We start from the raw sequence: 19061 nt of genomic DNA, 5'->3' as shown, positions 1-19061 counted from the left end.
GCTGGAGAATCCGAGACAACAAGGTGCAGGGCTGGATGAACACAGCAGGCCAAGCAGCATCATAGTCTGCTCCTATGATGCTGCTTGGCCTGCTGTGTTCATCCAGCCCTGCAACTTGTTGTCTCAGATCATTTGGCTGTAAGTTTTCAGCAGACAGGAGAATCCCAGAAAGCAGGATAAACTGAGCAAACTGAATGGGAAATTAAATTTACTGCAACTTTGTTATGACATACCTGTCAGCATCCGTTCTCTGTCTTTACCATTTAATGGCTTTTTGGCCGCAGCCACTTCATCTTCAACACTTGCAACGTAGTCCAACAGCCGAGATACAAGCATTACAACCCAACTGACCATTGGGATGTCCAGCACACCTAGAAAGTTGAAAATAAAAGGAAATAAATGAGGCGTAGTAAGACACTAAATTTTCCTACACTTGAAAAGGCCTGAAAGCAAAATAATTGCCAAATGTTCTAATCTGAAGAGTACATATTAGGTTTCAGTCCAAGGTTTGACTAGAATCAGATTTTTAACCAAAAGGAATCCTTATGCAGAATATTACATGACTAACTAAACTGCAACAGGATTCATGGTATTCACTGGGTCAAAATTCTGAAATTTTCTCTGATTACCATCAAGACAATGACTGGAGTGCTTTAAGGAGGCAGTTAACCAGCATGGTTTTCCCAAGGAACTTGGAGATAGGCAACTATATAAGTGACCAATAAGTACATTTTAAAACAAATTTTAAAATCCTTGTTAAGCAGTGGTTTTATGTAGACGAACAATTAAAAACTGACCTGAAAAGAAACTTCACTACAAGATATTCTTGCAAATGACACATTCTGTTCAAAAATGAATTATTTCAAGGCTTATATTAAAATATAACTATATGCCTACCCTCTGTACGTCTGTATGTTGCCATTTGTGGTTGCAGAGATGATAATAAGTTATCCAAAAGGTTCAGCAGGCCTTCTAAGACCCCACTGTTACTCAGCGATCGCTGACCAAAGCAGGAAAGTAACATGAAAACCCTAGAACAAAAAGGCAGGAATGAAAAGCATCAATTATAAGCTCACAGAAGTAGCAAATATGAGCTAAATAATTTCTTGGTTTGGCATATATCAAAAGCTCTGTTTTGAAGAAGCATAAATTATTTAAGTAGCTAGGATTTTCAACAAGTCTTTACACGGTTCAAATATTAGGACTGAAGAAAAATGCTTTTTTTAATGAGCATGGAATGCTTTAAAGAAATTAAGTTTCTGTAATTATTTCATTCAAATTTACATTTATGTGCTATACAGTACACATGGTGATGTTTGAACCGTGTACCCACCTGTCCTGTGGGAAGATGAGATGTTGTTCAGAGTTATAAAGCTCTTGTAAAACATTAGACAGGAATTGCCCCCACCACCTCTCTCCACCACAAAGCTGCACAAGCAACAGTCCAGCATGCAGTCGGATTTTTGGGGTACCACTGATACACAAATGTTTGAATAGTTCTTCACAGGCCTGTGCATGGAATGTGCTTTGAAGAACTGCTGGCACAGCATGACCTGCAAGTATTTTAAAAATGCATAAATATACCATTAACGAAAAGATAATGAGCATTGGCACAACCAACTTCATACAATACATCTAAGTTTTTATTTCCATCATTACAGGCATTTTATAGAGCAACATTATCTGGATCTCTTTTTTTTTTAAAAAAAGATGGATGTAGGGCGGTAAGAAACAAGTTACTTAAAATTACTCATGAAATGTCAAAAGTTATTTGTTTCTACTGTCACATTCATACAGTCACACAGTCATACAACATGGAAATAGACCCTTTGGTCCAACTAGTCCAAGCCGATCAAACGCCAAATTAAACTAGTCCCACCTGCTTCCATTTGAGCCATATCTGTCCAAACCTTTCCTACTCATGGGTTTACCCAAATGTCTTTGAAACACTGCAACTGTACCTGCATCCACCACTTCCTCTGGCAGTTCACTCCACACACCAATCACTGTGTAAAAAAAAATGTCCCTCATATCCTTTTAAAGTCTTTCTCCTCTCAACTTAAAAATACACCCCCTAGTTTTGAACTGCCCCACCTTAGGGAAAAGACCTTTGCTGTTCATCTTATCTATGGTTTTATAAACATCTATAATGTCACCTCTCAACCTCCTACGCTCCAGGGAGAAAGGTCCCAGCTTACCCAGTCTACTTTTGTAACTTGAACTCTCCATTCCTGGTAACATCCTGGTAAATCTTATCTGAATGCTCTCCAGTTTAATAATATCTTTCCTATAACAGAGCAACAGACTGCACACAATACTCCAGAAGAGGCCTCACCAACATTCTGCACAACCTCAACATGGCATCCCAACTCTGATACTCAAAAAGGTATAGGCAATGAAGGCAGGCTTTCTAAACACCTTCTTAACCACCTTATCTACCTGTGACCTAAACTCTTAGGTCTCTCTGTTCTCTAATACTATCCTGGGTCCAGCTATTAATCATACAAGTCTCGCCCTTGTTTGTTTTACCAAAATGGAATATCTCACATTTACCCAAATTTAACTCAGCCATTCCTCAGCCCATTGGCCCAAGTGGTCAAGATTTTTTTGTAACACTAGATGACTCAAAGTGGGAACTCATTAGAATTTGTAGCCTGCTTCGGAATAAATCAGCACCTGGCTCAAATATCCAAACTGGCCATTAACTGATTAAAATCTTTTAACAGCCATTTCAAAGTACACATCAAACAAACACTGTATCACAACACTGTTCTCCAATGTGTCACTTCTTTGGCAAAGCAATAATTAATTTAATAAGGAATTCCCAAAAAAAGCCAGGAAGATACCGATTCTATTGCTCTCACTTTGATTTTCTTTGAAATTTACTGCACTATTTTTCAGACAGACAAACCACTAAGAATATTACTGGATGCCTTGGGAGCTGATGATAATTTGCATTTCTACAGAAAATCTCTTAACATGCAATAAATTCAATCTCTCACATTGGTTGGAATCTTCCATTTCCATCAGATGCATCCCTTACTTATTCAAAGATGGCAACACACGTGAGCTAACCCAATGAATTGCCCTATAATCAGGCAGCTTAGAGGGCAGTGATGGGCCTTTCTCTGAAACTAAGTTTCCAGGTGTGTTTTCGTTTGGAGGGCTGGAGTTGCAGGGAGAGGGGAGCAGGGGAGTCAGGAGCAAAGGCGAGAAACTGATTCTCAGCAGTCACCTCTTCTGCCTTATGTTTAGTCCTTTGATTGTGGAAAAGTGCTGCAGATCAAGGGACACTCCAAACCCTGCAACTAACAGCCTGCCTGCGCTGGTAGGCTGAGTTTTCTTTGCCCCAGCAGCAGGTGATTTAGCAGCATTACCAATTTATATCTTTGCCGAGTTCTCCAACGTTCACTCATTTCAGTTTTCTCCCACGCTGCTAAATCGTAGTAAAGTATGGTCTTTTTTAAATAGTGAAATTTAGAGTGTAATGCAGCACCTACAGAAAATCTGTAAATCTGTTTCAATTTGAACATTTTTCCAATCCTAGCATGGGATGTAGGCATTGGTGATGAGGACAGCATTTATTATGCATCCCTAATTCCCAGAGGACAGTTAAAAATTAATCTGCATGGTGGATTCTGACTCACGTCCCCAGAATGAGAGCCTGGGATCCTGTATTACTAGTTCAGCAATGCTACCAGTATATCACTGCTTCCTCAAAGGAAGGGATCAAAGTTAAAAGTTTGTCAGGATCCAACATCATGTATATTGTTCTGCTACTCAGTTTTACAATACATCACTCCCATGAGAGATCATTCACTGCACATTAAGTTGGAGGACAACCAGATTTGTGTCAGGCACAGTACTTCGATGATTACCACTTACCTGCAACTGGGTCCTGCACACACTCATCATAAAGATACAGTGGCATCTTTAGTGAATGAACATTTTGGTAAAATCACATCATTTCTTGAATTTATCAATGCACTAGAGTTCTCCGAAACACTCAACATGGTTGGCTTTTCCTGAACAAACTCTCTGGTGTGAACTTTGGAATTACTGTATCATCTCCAACCTTTCAGTCATCCAGATTCAGTCATCGTCAAACATTTCTCAACAGTTTTTAATCTGGATAAGGATAAATGGCCACAATTGTTTCTAAAAATCATTCATGGGATGAGGGCATCACGAGCAAAGCCAGAATTCGTTGCCCGTCCTAACTGCCCTTGCGAACACTGAAGGTAAACGATATTTCTGGGATCTGGAGGCACATGGTATACCTGACCAGGCAAGGACAACAGATTTTGTTTCCTAAAGAACATCAGTACACTAGATGGGTTTTTATAACAATCATGTTTTGTTGTTACCATTATCGAGACTAGAGTTCAACTCCGGACCTTTTTGGAAATGAATGTAAATCCACCAACTACCATGGTGTAATTTGAACTTACGTCTCCACAGCAGTCCTGGATTAACAGTGACATTACAAACTATTTGGAGGCACACACATTTTGCATGCTGATGGAGACAAAATTCTAAAATGGCTATGATTATAAACAGGGGTTGTATTCTCTATGCACTCCATTTTAATGCCACAGAAATGTGGCAAACACTAAACTACATTGTGGTGTGCCACCTTTCTGAAGTATCAACAATTTACAAAAGGCTAACCTCACCATGGCTACACACATCTACGTCATCCTACAAAATGTCTTAAGTGTGCCAACATTTCAAAGTTCAAAGTTCAGACAACATTACAAAGCAGCTTCTAACAAGCTCATAACAAAACTGAAATAATACTTGCAGGTGAAAGTGGGATAGTGCAAAGGGCTCTTTCAATGCAAGGGGTTTTAAGTGATGACAACATTTGCTTTGCCGGACCATCTGAATAGGCAAACAATTTCCATTTGATGAGAATCACTTGATCAACGTCATCTAAGATTTATGTATATTATATCTTCCCAACATTCCAAACCGCTCACTACTTCTGCCTTCCTAGTCTCCAAGTACTGAATGGCACTTAACCCACTGATATAGTCACGGAAAACAATGGTTGCACACTCCCCAGTAGTCATTTAGTTCAACACAATATATTTTACAGGAGCACTTCCAAAAGCGAAAGGAAAAGAGACACCAACCACTGGACGAATGTAAAAGGCTCAGCAACGTGTCCAGAAGGTATCGGATGATTGTGCGCAGTTGCTCTGTAGAAGAATTCTGTATCAATTCTGTTGAGTCGTATGTTTCTGGCAGAGTTTTCCTGCTGGATCCAAGAGCCACCCTAAGGCGTTGCACAGCGTGATGGGCCAAGTTGAGCTGAAGCTGCAACTGAATGCAGTCTTGATGTGCCGAAAATACTTTACTATCCTCTTCGACTGCTTTGTCAGGCTTCCGTAGGAAGTACTGAGCATTGTTAGCACTATTCAGTGGAGGAAGATCAATATTCTGCAGCAAAGTTTCCAGCCTATGGCAAGCGAGGTTATATCTGTTAAAGCAAATTAAAATTGATGACTCTACTATACTTATAACAAATCAAAACCATACTAGCTATAAAATCTCACACCAAATAGACAAATGATTTAATTTGTGATCACATTTTTTCCTTCATTAATGAGGGAAATCATTCCTTCTAGGCCACGAGAGTTTACTATTATCATTACTGAGATTAACAAAGAAAACCATAATAAAATGTACAGTAATAAACAATTAAAACTAAAATTAAATGTCTTAAAAAGCTGACTTTCTCCTCTCGACCTTCCTATCCGAGGTAGGGATTAAGGAAGGCTAGCAACTTTCTAGTACTTTGGCTAACTGACTACCCTTCAGGTGCGGTCATAAATGGCACCCTAGTGTGAACAACAGAAATCAAGCCTATCCCCAGTGAACAACTTATTTCCAAGCAGAAAGCTCCGGACAGTCAAAGACATAGATCTCTTTTCATAGTCCAATTACTGAAGCATCTGTCTCTTTGCTGCTGTCAGCACACACAACGGACCTGATGTCTTATGACTTAAGTCAGGGCATGCAATCTAAAACTTTCACAACTCTGAATGTATATGACAGACACATAATTGTTCACTGAATTCTTATGCTGCATTTTTCCTATAAGGAGTTGAAAATCATCTTCTCACAGATCTAATCCTGTTCAAACTATGTTAGTGGTTGAGCCTCACTTTCAATCAGAAAGCATTAACAAAATTAATTTTACAATTTTTCAAATGCTGTTTACAGTTTGTTTCTATCGTAATAAGGTTTGCTAGTTGTAGCTAGGATCAAGAGGAGATATTCTGTAAGCTAAGAAATGGTGAAGCAATTAGGTTTTCTGCTCCAGATCATTATAATGCAATTGATGCTGATCAAATCACCTTGTGAAAACAATTTGCAAAGACAGCAAACACGGTTGGGATACTCCATATCTCATGATTAAACCCAAATGTGGTACATTAAGAGTGGTCCTTCAATGGGGAACTATAGGGTCACCAGCAAGAACAGATGTATGCCCCAGCACAAAGCATTTGCAAGGGATAGATAAGGAAACAAAACGCCAGACTTTACTTGCACCTATTAAAATGAATAAACTAACCTGCACTGTATATCTTCTTGAAGAGCTACCATCATTGTTAATTGCTGTTCCATTTCTGGCTGGCTTGCAGAATCACTTTCACCTTTTAGAGGGTCATGAATCAACTTGATTTCACTTTCCCATGGTAAGATGTAAGTGTGTCCATAATACAGACCAAGCGGTATTTTAGCTCTTGCATTTGTGCTTCCATAACGCCCAATCACTGTAATCTGCAAAGCAAATGGAAAGATTTGGTTTAAAAAAGTAATAAAGAATTTAAGTAAAAGCAAAATACTTTAGATGCTGGAAAAACTCAGGAGGTCTGGCAGCACCTGTGGAGAGAAAAACAGTTAACATTAGGTCCAATATGACTCTTCAGAGCTGATCTCAAAACGTTAACTGTTTGTCTCTCTACAGACCAGCTGTGTTTCTCCAACATTTTCTTTTTATTTTATATATAAAAATACTTTAACTCACATAGATTGTATGTGAAAGGAAATATTCGAAACTCCAAACAATTGCTCTGTCATCAATTTATCTCAAATCGAAAGTTCTCATCATCTTTGGTCCTGTAACACTCATGGTATCCTGAGCACTATTCACACCGTGTTCCCCAAGTTAAAACAAGATTTTTCTGGACATTGGTACCCCATTTTACTCTAAATAGAGATTCAGACCTCATATAATCTTCTCAAAAGCTGTCTACATTCATACACACAACCTATCCCTTTCCACCCCTAATACAACCCATTTGCTACTGAAACCCTCACCCAGGCCTCTAACCTCTGGATTCAACCACTGAAATGCTCTCATTACAGGTTACCACTCTTAATCAACTTCAACTTGCCAAACTCTCCTACCCCATATCAACTTCTATTCAGCCATCGCTTCTATGTTCTTTAAGCAATATTAAAATCTGGTTTTGCCAGACATTAAATTTAAAATTCTCATCGTAAGTGTTCAAAAATCCTTTCACGGCCTCACCCCATCCCATTTCCATAACTTTCATCAGTCTTTCCCAGGTACTTGGATCACTCATGCTGAAATTACTTTGATCCGCCATGTTGTCTTCAGCTTCCTGAGCTCAGAAATTACCCTTCTTAAACTGTTGCATCTATTTTTTTTTTCTTTAAAGATTCTACCCAAAACCAATCTCCTCTACAGAGTTTTTAATTATTGTAATGCTTCCTTTTGAGGAGTATCAGTTTGTCAGAGCACGTTTTTGGGAGGCACCTCGAGATATTTATTTCACTTAAAAAGGCACCATGTACGTTTATATATTGCTCTGAAGGAGGGTCATTGGACCCAAAATATTAACTCTGCCCTCTCTCCACAGATACTGCTAGACCTGCTGAGCTTTTCCAGCAATTTCTGTTTTTGTTTCTGATTCCAGCATCCATAGTTCTTTGGTAAAGATAACAAGGTGTACAGCTGGATGAACACAGCAGGACAAGCAGCATCAGAGGAGCAGGAAGGCTGACGTTTCGGGCCTAGACCCTTCTTCAGAAATGAGGGAGGGGAAGGGGGTTCTGAAATAAATAGGAAGAGAGGGGGAGGCGGATAGAAGATGGATAAAGGAGAAGATAGGGTGGACAGAAGACAGACAGGTCAAAGAGGCGGGCATGGAGCCAGTAAAGGTGAGTGTAGGTGGGGAGTTAGGGAGGAGATAGGTCAGTCCAGGGAGGACGGACAGGTCAAGGGGGCGGGATGAGGTTAGTAGGTAGGAGATGGGGGTGGGGCTTGAAGTGGGAGGAGGGGATAGGTGGGAGGAAGGACAAGTTAGGGAGGGGGGGACAAGCTGGGCTGGTTTTGGGATGCAGTAGGGGGAGGGGAGATTTTGAAGCTTGTGAAGTCCACATTGCCTTCCTGCTCCTCTGATGCTGCTTGGCCTGCTGTGTTCATCCAGCTCTACACCTTGTTTTCTCAGATTCTCCAGCATCTGCAGCTCCTACTATCTCCATAGTTCTTTGGATTTGTTTTTGTTAAGTGTATATTGTTGTTGTTATTCATATAGTTTAACAGGGTACATACCTTCATGAACCTGCAAACAGGTGGAGGCAGTAAATCATGAAGAATCAGTGAGTGTGTACTAATATCTGTGGCCACCACTAAACGTCTTCCATCCACTTCTTCTCCCAGAGTCCAAATGTCAATTGATAAAGATGCCAAATCGCCACAGGTTGGAATCAATATATCGGTCAAGAGTATTGGTCTCCCAAAGTCCAGCGTCACAAACCGTCGAGCCCCTAAATTAGAAAAATAAAATTCAAACTTAAATTATCAAACAAAGCAGACATTTTAGTTACAAAATGACAAACATTCTGAGGATATGCAGGACAAAAAGGTTTAATTATTAGTATGGGTGCAATTAATAAATTAATACTTTGTTGAATGGGTGACAAGATTATGTAGCAGATTAGAGCATCTTGGAAATGTGCAGAACAGCCAATCTATTAAAGTTGCATTGTCATTAAAATTACTCCACTTGCTTTCATATCTTTCTCTCAATGCTCTCTCTCTTTCATCAAGATGCCCTAGAAACTGAAAAATGGACATGATTTAAAAATTTTTAAGTAGGGCACTAATAATTCAACTGCTAAAGGTAGCAAATACTTCCGTTGCAAATAGCAGGAAAGTCCAGTAACAGATTTCAACCAAGGTAGCTAGCAGAGCATGACAATCAATCTTGCTATCTCTGGCCAGAGAGGAAAAAATAGGTCAGAATTCATATTTCTAAAAATCAGTTTTTGAATTCCTGTTGGAAAGGAATGCTAATACACTTGAGGTAGTGATGCCATCGAGTTTAGCAGCGAGGCACTTCAGAATCAAAACAGCCTGCCTACATTGTCTGTTTTATTCTCATGAAAAATGGCCATTTTCATGAAGCAACAAGATAACGGGCACTTGGAAAAAACAAGAGTAAATACACACAGGGAAGACGAAAACTGCTGATAAAAGTCAATGCTTTATACAGCTCCAGACTACTGCAACACAACAATTAAAACAAAAGGTTTATCTACCCGAATGCATGCGTTCAATGATAATAGATTGATGTGGTGGAGGCTGAAGTAGGTGAGAAGCATGAGAAATTGCTAGAGCGAGACCAGTTCCCAGAGAACTCTGAAAGATAAAAAAAAATTATTGCATTAACATCCAAAAATTGATAAATTAAACTAAATAAAGCAAAAAATCCAGCACACTCACTTGTGCTTCATTTACAAAGTCAACATGCAAACCCCAAAAATACTTCTGGCAGCAAAAAGGTCAATTGAGACAAAAATTAATCATGCTTGCCTATTGAGTAGTATCATTTCATGCATTACGCATACAAAATGTGGAAATAAAGAATTATGCACAATTTGCACATTCAGTACATTCAGTACATTACAATTCACAAATTAACCTTTCGTTTATTCATTGCAAAGTGACATAAACATCGCAAGTGGCACTTCCACACTGCTCAAGAACTATCACATAAGAAAGTGCTTTTTCTACATTAGACAACCTAAAAATTATACACAGTACACTAATTGAGGCCTGATTGTGCATTGTTTAAATTCCTTGTTTACTCACTACTGTATATTCCTACTTATAAAACCCAAAATGCTATTGGCCTTTTCAAATTGCATACATGTCACTGAATTATAAATTGGAAGTCCAACAGGATTCAAAAAGGAGGCAATCAGCTCAGTTCTTTAGCATGTGGTTCAGGTCAATGCCAACAGCTTGGGTTCAATTCCCGTCCAACCAAGGTAAACGCAGGACCAGAGTCCTTCACACTGCCCTTAAGGGGGCAGCAGCAAACTACTACTGACAAAAACTGACAAGAAAAAACAGCTCAGGCTAAAGCATAGCAGCAATGAACTAAAAACACACCTTTGGGCAGAGCATACATGAAAGGAAAAAAGTATTTAAACTCCTAAAGTGTCTCTGCTCATCTAAACCATTCACTGCTAAATTTGTATTCCTAGGCAACAGCCGGATTTCTACCCACTGTATAATTGAGAATATGTGACTGCACTAGAAACAGTACAAATAATTTTACAAGAATATTGTCTGGACTAGAAAATTTAATTTATGAGGAAAGATTCAATCAGCTAGGGGTGTGGAACAGAAGGGGCTGAACGCTTGCCTAGTGGAAACATATAAAATCATAAGGATTTCCACCAAGTGGATAAGAAAGCCCTATTCCTCATGGTTGAGGGAACGTGGAATTAAGCATAATGACTACCTCACAGCTGGCACAGACATAATGGGTAAAGTCACCTCCTTGCATAAATTTCTTTAGTTTCCAATTTTTCTTCTAAAATCCGTTATATTAGTCAGCAAATCGTCATATTGTTCTGCCTGGATCCAAATACAAAATTTAAATCGACATGAAGAAAGTGAGTCTAGCACCTGCTATAGAGATACACCATTTGTCATTATTTGCCATCTGAAGTTAACACTTGCAAACACTAATCATTTGTTTCTCACCCAACAAATTTCTATCTATGCTGCTACATTTCCACATAGCACTTATTACAAGATTCCCGCAAAACATCTTGAAATGCCTTGCAAAAATCCATGCTGAATCTAATCAATAAGTTAATTCAAATAATTGCGAACAGCAGTCAGTTTTTAAAAAAGGTTAATTGGAATTGTGCGCAATTGATATTTAACAGATTTTAAAAACCAATATATTTAAATATGCACAGGAATTTGAAAAATATATACGTTAGTGGGATACTCCCAAACATACCGTTTTGGACTTGTTGGCATTTTTTGAATGAATGGCCACAGTGACAGGATGAGGATCAATAACTGAGCCAGGAAAGAGCTGGGCTAATTCTGCACTGATTGCTGCAGAAACTGCCTCATTGGGAGGTGTTAATGGTGGAGTCATGAACAATGGCGTTGTTTTTGGAGTGGGTGGAATGACATCAGCGGGGTGTATGAAAAAGCCAGGTGCTGTGGAGGCACTAGAAGGCACAGAGTTGTGAATAGGTCCGACTCCAGGTGCTGACGCTGCTACTGCTGCTGCCGTAGTCTGATGCAACTTGGCTTCCAGCTTGGCCTTCTGTTATATTTAAGAAAAAGAGTAGTCCATTAAACTACTTTATTGCAGCGGGTCGTCAATTATAAGTTAGAAAAAAACAAAGAATGAGATTTGGTTTCTCAATCTGAGTTTGAGAGAAGAAACTACCTCTGTTATCATCTATACTCACACTAGGTTTCCCCATGATCAACAGTAATACAAAAATACTCACATTTCATTTGTGCATCAGAATGTCACTAAACCTATTACTGATTATAAAGAATAAAACATGACTTACATAAATTTGTAAGGAAGATAGGGTAAAATTGTGGCCAAATTTTAATAACGGCTTCCATAATCAACAAATACAATTAAAATAGCACCACTTGCCTGCTGCTGAAGTTTTAGCAACTGCTGTTGTTTCTCCTGCAGAACCTGTAGCTGTTGCTCTGCTGAGGCCATTGCATGGGAGAGGGACTGAAGGGCTACTTGAGCTGCTGAACTCAGGGCCGTTGAGGCTTCTCCTACTGTGCCAGTTGTAAGCCCACCTACTGCTGTTGTGAGCCCAAAGCCAGTCACTAAACAACAGGAAAACAGAAACAGCTGCAGTTAATTTTTAATAATAATTTGTATTTTGACTTGTAAGAAAAATAATGTTTCAAAAGATGAGTTATAACAGATTCAAAATGTTAACTCTATGTCTCTCTAGCGGTGATGCCAGACCTGCTGAATTTCTCCAGCATTGTGTGTTTGATTTAGGTTCCTGCTTAAATGATCTGCTGGCAACAACTAGGATACTGCGGTCCACTACACATTTTCTTCATCATAGAATATTAAAAAAGCAATCCAATTCTGTCAACTACATGGCCACTTAGCTCTACAGAGACCATTTACATCCACGTACATTTTGGTTAAATTTAACTAGTGAAGCTATATGGGTGGAACTGATAATAAGAAGGGGATGATCACCTTGATGGGGTTGTACTATAGGCCCAACAATCAATAGGAAACGGAGAAGCAAATATGTAGGGAAATCTCGTATCTGAGAATAACAGGGCTATACAGTAGGGGCTTTTAACTTTCCAAACATAGACTGGGACTATCATAGTGTTAATGGCTTGGATGCTGAGGAATTTGTGAAATGCATTCAAGAAAATTTTCTTTATCAATATGTAAACGTACCTCTTCAAAAAGGAGCAAAACTCTACCTTCTCACGGGAAAAAAGGCAGGGTAAGCAAATGAGGTGTTTGCAGGGGAGCACTTTGGAACCAGTGACCACAATTCTCTTAGTTTCAAAACAGTTATGGATAAGGATAGGCCTTGTATAGAAGTTAAAGTTCTAAATCGGAACAAAGTCAATTTTGACAGTATTAGACATGAACTTTCAAAAGTTGATTGGGATAGGCTGTTTGCAGGTAAAGGGATGACTGGCAAGTGGGAGGTTTTCAACAATGAGATAACGAATGTTGAGAGACAGTATGTTCTTGTCAGAGTGAAGGGCAATGCTGTTGGCATTGGTAACATCAGATGACTAAAGATAGAGGTGCTGGTCAAAAAAAGGAGACAAGCTGCCAAAGAAAATGGTGAAGGCTTGTACAATTACAACGTTTAAAAGACATCTGGATGGGTACATAAATAGGAAGGGTTTAAGAGAGATATCGGCCAAATGCTGGCAAATAGGACCAGATTAATTTAGGATGCCTGATTAGTATGGATGAATTGGACCAAAGGGTCTGTTTCCATACTGTACATCCGTATGACTATGACGCTATATCTCAGGCATTGACAGCTGGGACCAAGTCTTCAGGAGTATAGGGGAGTAGGGGCATACTTAAGAGGGAAATCAGGAGGGCAAAAAGGAGATACAAGATAGTTTAGCAGATAAGGTTAAAGAAAATCTAAAGAGATTCTAAAAGTATATTAAGGGCAAGAGCAAATAGGGAGAGAATAGGGCCCCTTAAAGATCAACGAGGCCATCTATGTGTGGAACCACATGAGATAGGTGAGTTACTAAAATATTTTGTGTCAGTATTTACTATGGAGAAAGACATGGAAGTTAGGGAATTTGGGACAAATAAATATTAATGTCTTGAAAACAGTCCACATTACAGAAGAGGTGGTGCTGGAGGTCTTAAAATGCATAAAGGTAAATAAATCCCTGGACCTGACAGTGTATGAGGACATTGTAGGAAGTTAGGGAAGAAACTGTAGGGCCCCTAGCAGAGATATCTGCATCATTTACAGCCACGGGTGAGGTGCAGAGGACTGGTTTCTGCCTTTATTTAAGGAAGGCTGCAAGGAAAAACCAGGGAACTACAGACCAGTGAGTTTGATATCAGCATGGCTAAGTTGTTGTAGAAGATTCTGAGAGATAGGGTTGACTAATTAGGGATGGTCAGCATGGCTTGGTATGTGGAAAATCGTGTCTCACAAACTTGACTGAGATTTTTTGAAGATGTAACCAAGAGGATAGAGGAGGGCAGAGCAGCAGACATCGTCTACATGGACACGAGCAAGGCCTTTGACAAGGTTCCACATGGTAGATTGGTTAGTAAAATTAGATCACATGGGATCCAGGGGGAGCTTGCCAATTGGATACAAAATTGACTTGACCATAGGAGACAGAGGATGGTGGTAGAGAGTTGTTTTTTGGACTGGAGGTCTGTGACCAGTGGTGTTCCACAGTGCTGGGTTCACTGTTGCTTTCATTTATATAAATGATTTCAATAAGATTAAAGGAAGCATGATTAATAAGTTTGTGGATGACACCAAAATTGGTGGCATGATGGACAGGGAAGGAGGTAATCTATGAGTACAACAGGACCTTGATCAGCTGGGCTAATAGGCCAAGGAGTGGCAGATGAAGCTTAATTTAGATAAATGCAAGGTGTTGCATTTTGGTGAGATAAACAAGGGCAGGACTAATACAGTTAATAGTAGGGTTCCAGGGAGTGTTGTCGAACAGAGACCTAGGGGCTCAAGTACATAGTTCCTCGAAAATGGCGACACAGGTAAACAGGGGGGTGAAGGCATTTGGCATATTTGCCCCATTGGTCCAATTTCAGTATAGGAATTAGGACATCATGTTGCAGCTGTACAGGACATTGGTGAAGCCACCTTTGGAGTACTGCATATAGTTCTGGTCGCTCTGCTAGAGGGAAGATGCTATTAAATTAGAAAGGGTGCAGATAAGATTTACAAGGATGTTACTGGGACTGGGAGCTTATAAGGAGAGGCGGGATAGGCAGGGACTTTTTTCCCTGGCAAGGAGGTTGAGGGATGACCATATACAGGTTTATAAAATTATAAGAGGCATAGATAAGTTGAATAGCAAAGGTCTTTTCCTTGAGGTAGAGGAGTTCAAAACTAGGGGGCTTAACTTTAAGCTGAGAGGGGAAAGATTTAGAAGGCACCTGACGGCAACATTTTCAGAGGGTGGTGCATACGTGGAATGAGCTGCCAAAGGATGTGATGGAGGCAGTTACAGTTACAACACTTAAAAGACATTTAGACAGGAACATGAACAGGAAAGGTTTAGAGGGATATGGGCCAAATACAGGCAAGTGGAACCAGTCTAGTTTGGGAAACCTATTAGGCATGGACGAGTCGGGTCTGTCTACCTGCTGTATGACTATATGCTACATGGGAAAGTAACAGTTAGCAACTACATATGCATTTTGGCGATTTCCATTTGGCAGCATGGTGAGCTTAATCCAGGACATTTGGTCGCATGGAATAGGGGGTCAGGTTCTATAGAAAAGAGCATTATCTCTTCATCATTTAGAATTTCTCAACCTACTTGCATCATCTCTCTCCACTCTTGTGCCATCACTTGTTGAAATGCAACTGAAGTGCAGAGGTTCCACTTCCAGGAGCCCAGTCAGAGCTGTGAAACTGCCTTCTGCTGCAGCACAATTGCTCATCTTTCCATTCCCTGCAGAACAACATATATTTACAAATAGGTGTTTTCCTAACGTTTAATACACATGTAAGAGCCAAAAAAATCAAACCAGATTTGGAAAAGGTGTAACACCAGTTCAGAAACATTCAAAACCAGAATATCTAGTTTGACTAGAAGGTTTTACAGTATGAAATGATAACTACAGCTTCAAGAAGAAAAACTGACATTTCCATTGATCAAATAGTCTCAGATCTTGGAATCAAAGCTATTGGAATCTTAACCTCTACGAAGTCAGGTTCAATTTCTAAATGGTGCATTGACATGGAAATTTCAATACAAAGTTGACTGAATGGAGCAGAACTCAAAAGTGACGTCAGTAAACTTTAACCACTTTTTGAATCTATATAGATAAGTTGATGGTTTAAAATTACAGAATTTATACTTTCCATCTACAAAATTATCTCAATGTGTGACTAGATGCATGATGTTGTTGGTACTTTGCTGAACGTAATTGATATGAGTTATGCAAAATGATTGATGTTATGCATGAACAACAACTAAGGATCACACAAATTATGGAAAGATATCACAAAATTACAGGTTGAAGCATTTCTATAAAGTACTTGGGACGCTGATACTATGAATCTGCTCTGTTTGTACACCACATAATACAAAAACTCCATTCTGATCTCCTAAAGCCAGCAAGCCTGCATCATAGATAAACTGACATACATGCCACTGATGCTTTTGGAACAACAAGTGAATAACTACTCAGGTACTATGTGAAAGTTCTCCTGAATGCTGCAGCGCTAACCTACTTGGCTGCATTAGGAAAGCAGCAACAGGATCATAGGAAGATGGCAATAAAACACAGAAGGGCAAAAAAAAACCTTAAGTTACCAGGTTGTACTATAATAAAAAACGCATTTGTAAGTTTTCTTTAAACTACCAATTGTAAATATCAACAACAAAAACAAAAATTGCTGGGAAAAACTCAGCAAGTCTGGCAGCACGTGTGGAGACAAAGGAGAGTTAATGTTTCGGGTCCCGATGCTGCCAGACTTGTTAAGCTTTTCCAGCAATTTCTGTTTTTGCTTGATTTCCAGCATCCACATTGTAGAAGCGTACCCTTCGACTGAGGACAAAGACTCAGGAGGCAGACAGAATTCAGGCAAGTGGAAGATGTTTATTCAAGCAAAAACCGCTTAATGCAGGGAGAGGGCCAAAGCATCTTCCCTAAATCTGGCCTTGAGGTGAGAACTCAATTACTCCTTTACTCTTTGGCTCAGATCAGAAGAGAGCTCAATGACACACTACACTTTACAGCAAAATACAGCATTTTATACATTTTCTGTTTCAATAATCAAATACAGTGTTATCACGGTCCTTCCCCCTTAATCCATACACCCAATCCCATGGAAACCCTATTCAATGAGGGGTATTCCTATGGATAGCCCCAGCGTTCTCATGATCTTATGGCGTTTACCAGGCATTGTAATCTCTAGGCCTTGGGATCCTATTCCTATTCATCACATTCAGAAGTTACTGGCTATACTCGTTCGGATCTGTCTCAGGCTTGCTTATCTTTAAGGACAGCTTGAATTCCATTATTCATTGTATTCCAATGTGCTGCCTTCATCAAATTCAGTTACTCCTCTGATATTTCCCACTGTCCTAATTATATATGTAAAAATACAAAAGACAGTTAGTTTTAAATAATTGCTAGAAGGCTAATTTTGATTATAAAGTTAGTTATAAAATGTAAAGTGGTACTGCTACTTCTACTGTTAGCTTTGTAATTAATGGGTTGTGAACAATCTATCTTGCCCAGGGCGTAAGATAAGGCATTTTCTAAGGCTAATTAACTTTCACATCTAAGTTTAAATTTTTTTTTCTCTAATGTTTATATTATACATCATAGAATCCCTACAGTGTGGAAACAGGTCCTTCGGCCCATCAAGTCTAACTGACCCCCAGAGAATCCCACCCAGACCCATTCCCCTTTAACCCATCTAATCTATACATCTCTGAACACTATAGGCAATTTAGCATGGCCAATCCACCTAGCCTGCACATCTTTGGACTGTGGGAGGAAACCAGAATACCCGATGGAAACACACGCAGACATGGGGAGAATGTGCAAACTCCACACAGACAATCGTCTGAGGGTGGAATTGAGTCCGGGTTCCTTGCACTGTGAGGCAGCAGTGCTAACCACTGTGCCACCGTGCTGCCCCAAGGGTATAGCAGGAACCTTTGGTAATATGTATATCAATCCTTTATGTTGAAAACTACTTCTACGATTATCTGAAGAATCTTTAACTAGAATCTATTTCTTAATATTGTCAGTAACTTCAAAGAAACATCCACTTACTACAAAATAACTTCAGCTGTTATCTTTGCAGCTGCTTAGGGAATTAATCTGGCTGGTTCATGGGCTAAGACTCACACCTGGTGTTATTCATTTACTGGGACAATCATCCTTTCACTTATGAGGCTAGAACTAATAAATTGTCTGTTCTTAGGCGTTCTCTTATGAAAACTGTCTCGGATGGTTGCTGACCTTGGAGTAGCCTTGTTCAAAAGGTACCATTTTGTTTCACTTAAATGTTAGAGCAGGCTATCCTATTTTGTGTTAATCTTGTTGAAGACTTTGTCTCTTTCAAACATGGCCTGCTTTGGTGTAACCGGGTACAGGTCACCCCTGCACATATTCTGTGTTTTTTTTCATTTCGTAAATACCAACTTCATGCATAACATCACTCAGAACTGTTTTGCAAAGCACATGCACAAGAAGCTTACTTATGGTGATTGGTTTGGACAGCAAATGCATTGGCATTGATTACGTCCAATTCTTCACTGAATAAAGACTGGATAGTTTGATTTTTTTCTGGCCCTCGCAGAATGGGGAGACCATCATAATGTGGGAAAGCCTCAATAGACCAGCTGATCTTTACCTTCCCATCAATTTCACGTGTTCACAATCATCACCAAATAAACCAAAGTTTGTATTTGGTCTCAATTCCATCAGGTGAGCAGGCTGACAGAAGAGTGTAGTGAACTGAAGTTTGCCTGTACGTCAATAATTCGCTCCACATGCATTTTATATTATCAGTAAACAAGATATTATTGTGCTGAACTCTTTCCTCAAACATCACAATTTCAAGACAACATCAGCTTTATCCAGATTAAAAGTGATTCGGGAAATGACTAATCAGCACAATTCAGGTCAAGCATTTCCACTGGATTCAAATTTATTGGCTTCAGCAGACAACACCATTTGAACTCTTACCTGATAGTACATCAGAAAGATCTATTTCATCAGATTGCACACACGTGCTGCTATTATAGGCATTTTTGCAGGATGAACCACCCATTTCTAAATCGAACAGAACTGGATCAAAGGGTGAGCTGTACAAACCATATCTGAAAATTCAAAACCATATGAGTACCAAATATGATAAACTAGGAGGGAAAGAAAATGAAAACAGAAATATCTACCAAAATCAGAGACTAAAAAGCAAATTGCTCGAAAAAAAAAGGCATGCTGCTGAAGCTGTTTATCTTGTACTAATCAGGA

The 19061-nt window shown here is 39.4% G+C and overlaps 1 protein-coding gene across 1 annotated transcript in view; it reads right to left on the bottom strand.

The window, feature by feature from the left end:
- The window catches only part of birc6 (baculoviral IAP repeat containing 6), a 97262-nt gene extending 78364 nt beyond the window's left edge, over window positions 1-18898 (bottom strand). Inside the window, exons 1-11 of the mRNA XM_048601458.1 lie at window positions 18774-18898; window positions 15380-15514; window positions 11970-12157; window positions 11304-11621; window positions 9583-9682; window positions 8594-8808; window positions 6584-6792; window positions 5139-5485; window positions 1334-1553; window positions 898-1031; window positions 234-371 (exon numbers count right to left, since the gene is read on the bottom strand). Coding sequence (XP_048457415.1) covers window positions 234-371; window positions 898-1031; window positions 1334-1553; window positions 5139-5485; window positions 6584-6792; window positions 8594-8808; window positions 9583-9682; window positions 11304-11621; window positions 11970-12157; window positions 15380-15514; window positions 18774-18858 — 2089 coding nt within the window. The 5' untranslated portion in view covers window positions 18859-18898. The remainder of the gene's footprint in view (window positions 1-233; window positions 372-897; window positions 1032-1333; window positions 1554-5138; window positions 5486-6583; window positions 6793-8593; window positions 8809-9582; window positions 9683-11303; window positions 11622-11969; window positions 12158-15379; window positions 15515-18773) is intronic.
- Between the last annotated feature and the right edge of the window lie 163 nt (window positions 18899-19061).

The sequence above is a fragment of the Rhincodon typus genome, chromosome 9 (genome assembly GCF_021869965.1).
Source record: "Rhincodon typus isolate 14 chromosome 9, sRhiTyp1.1, whole genome shotgun sequence".
In the NCBI taxonomy this organism is placed as follows: Eukaryota; Metazoa; Chordata; class Chondrichthyes; order Orectolobiformes; family Rhincodontidae; genus Rhincodon; species Rhincodon typus.
The sequence above is the reverse complement of the archived record's forward strand: the minus strand, read 5'-3'. Positions and strand labels throughout refer to the sequence as shown.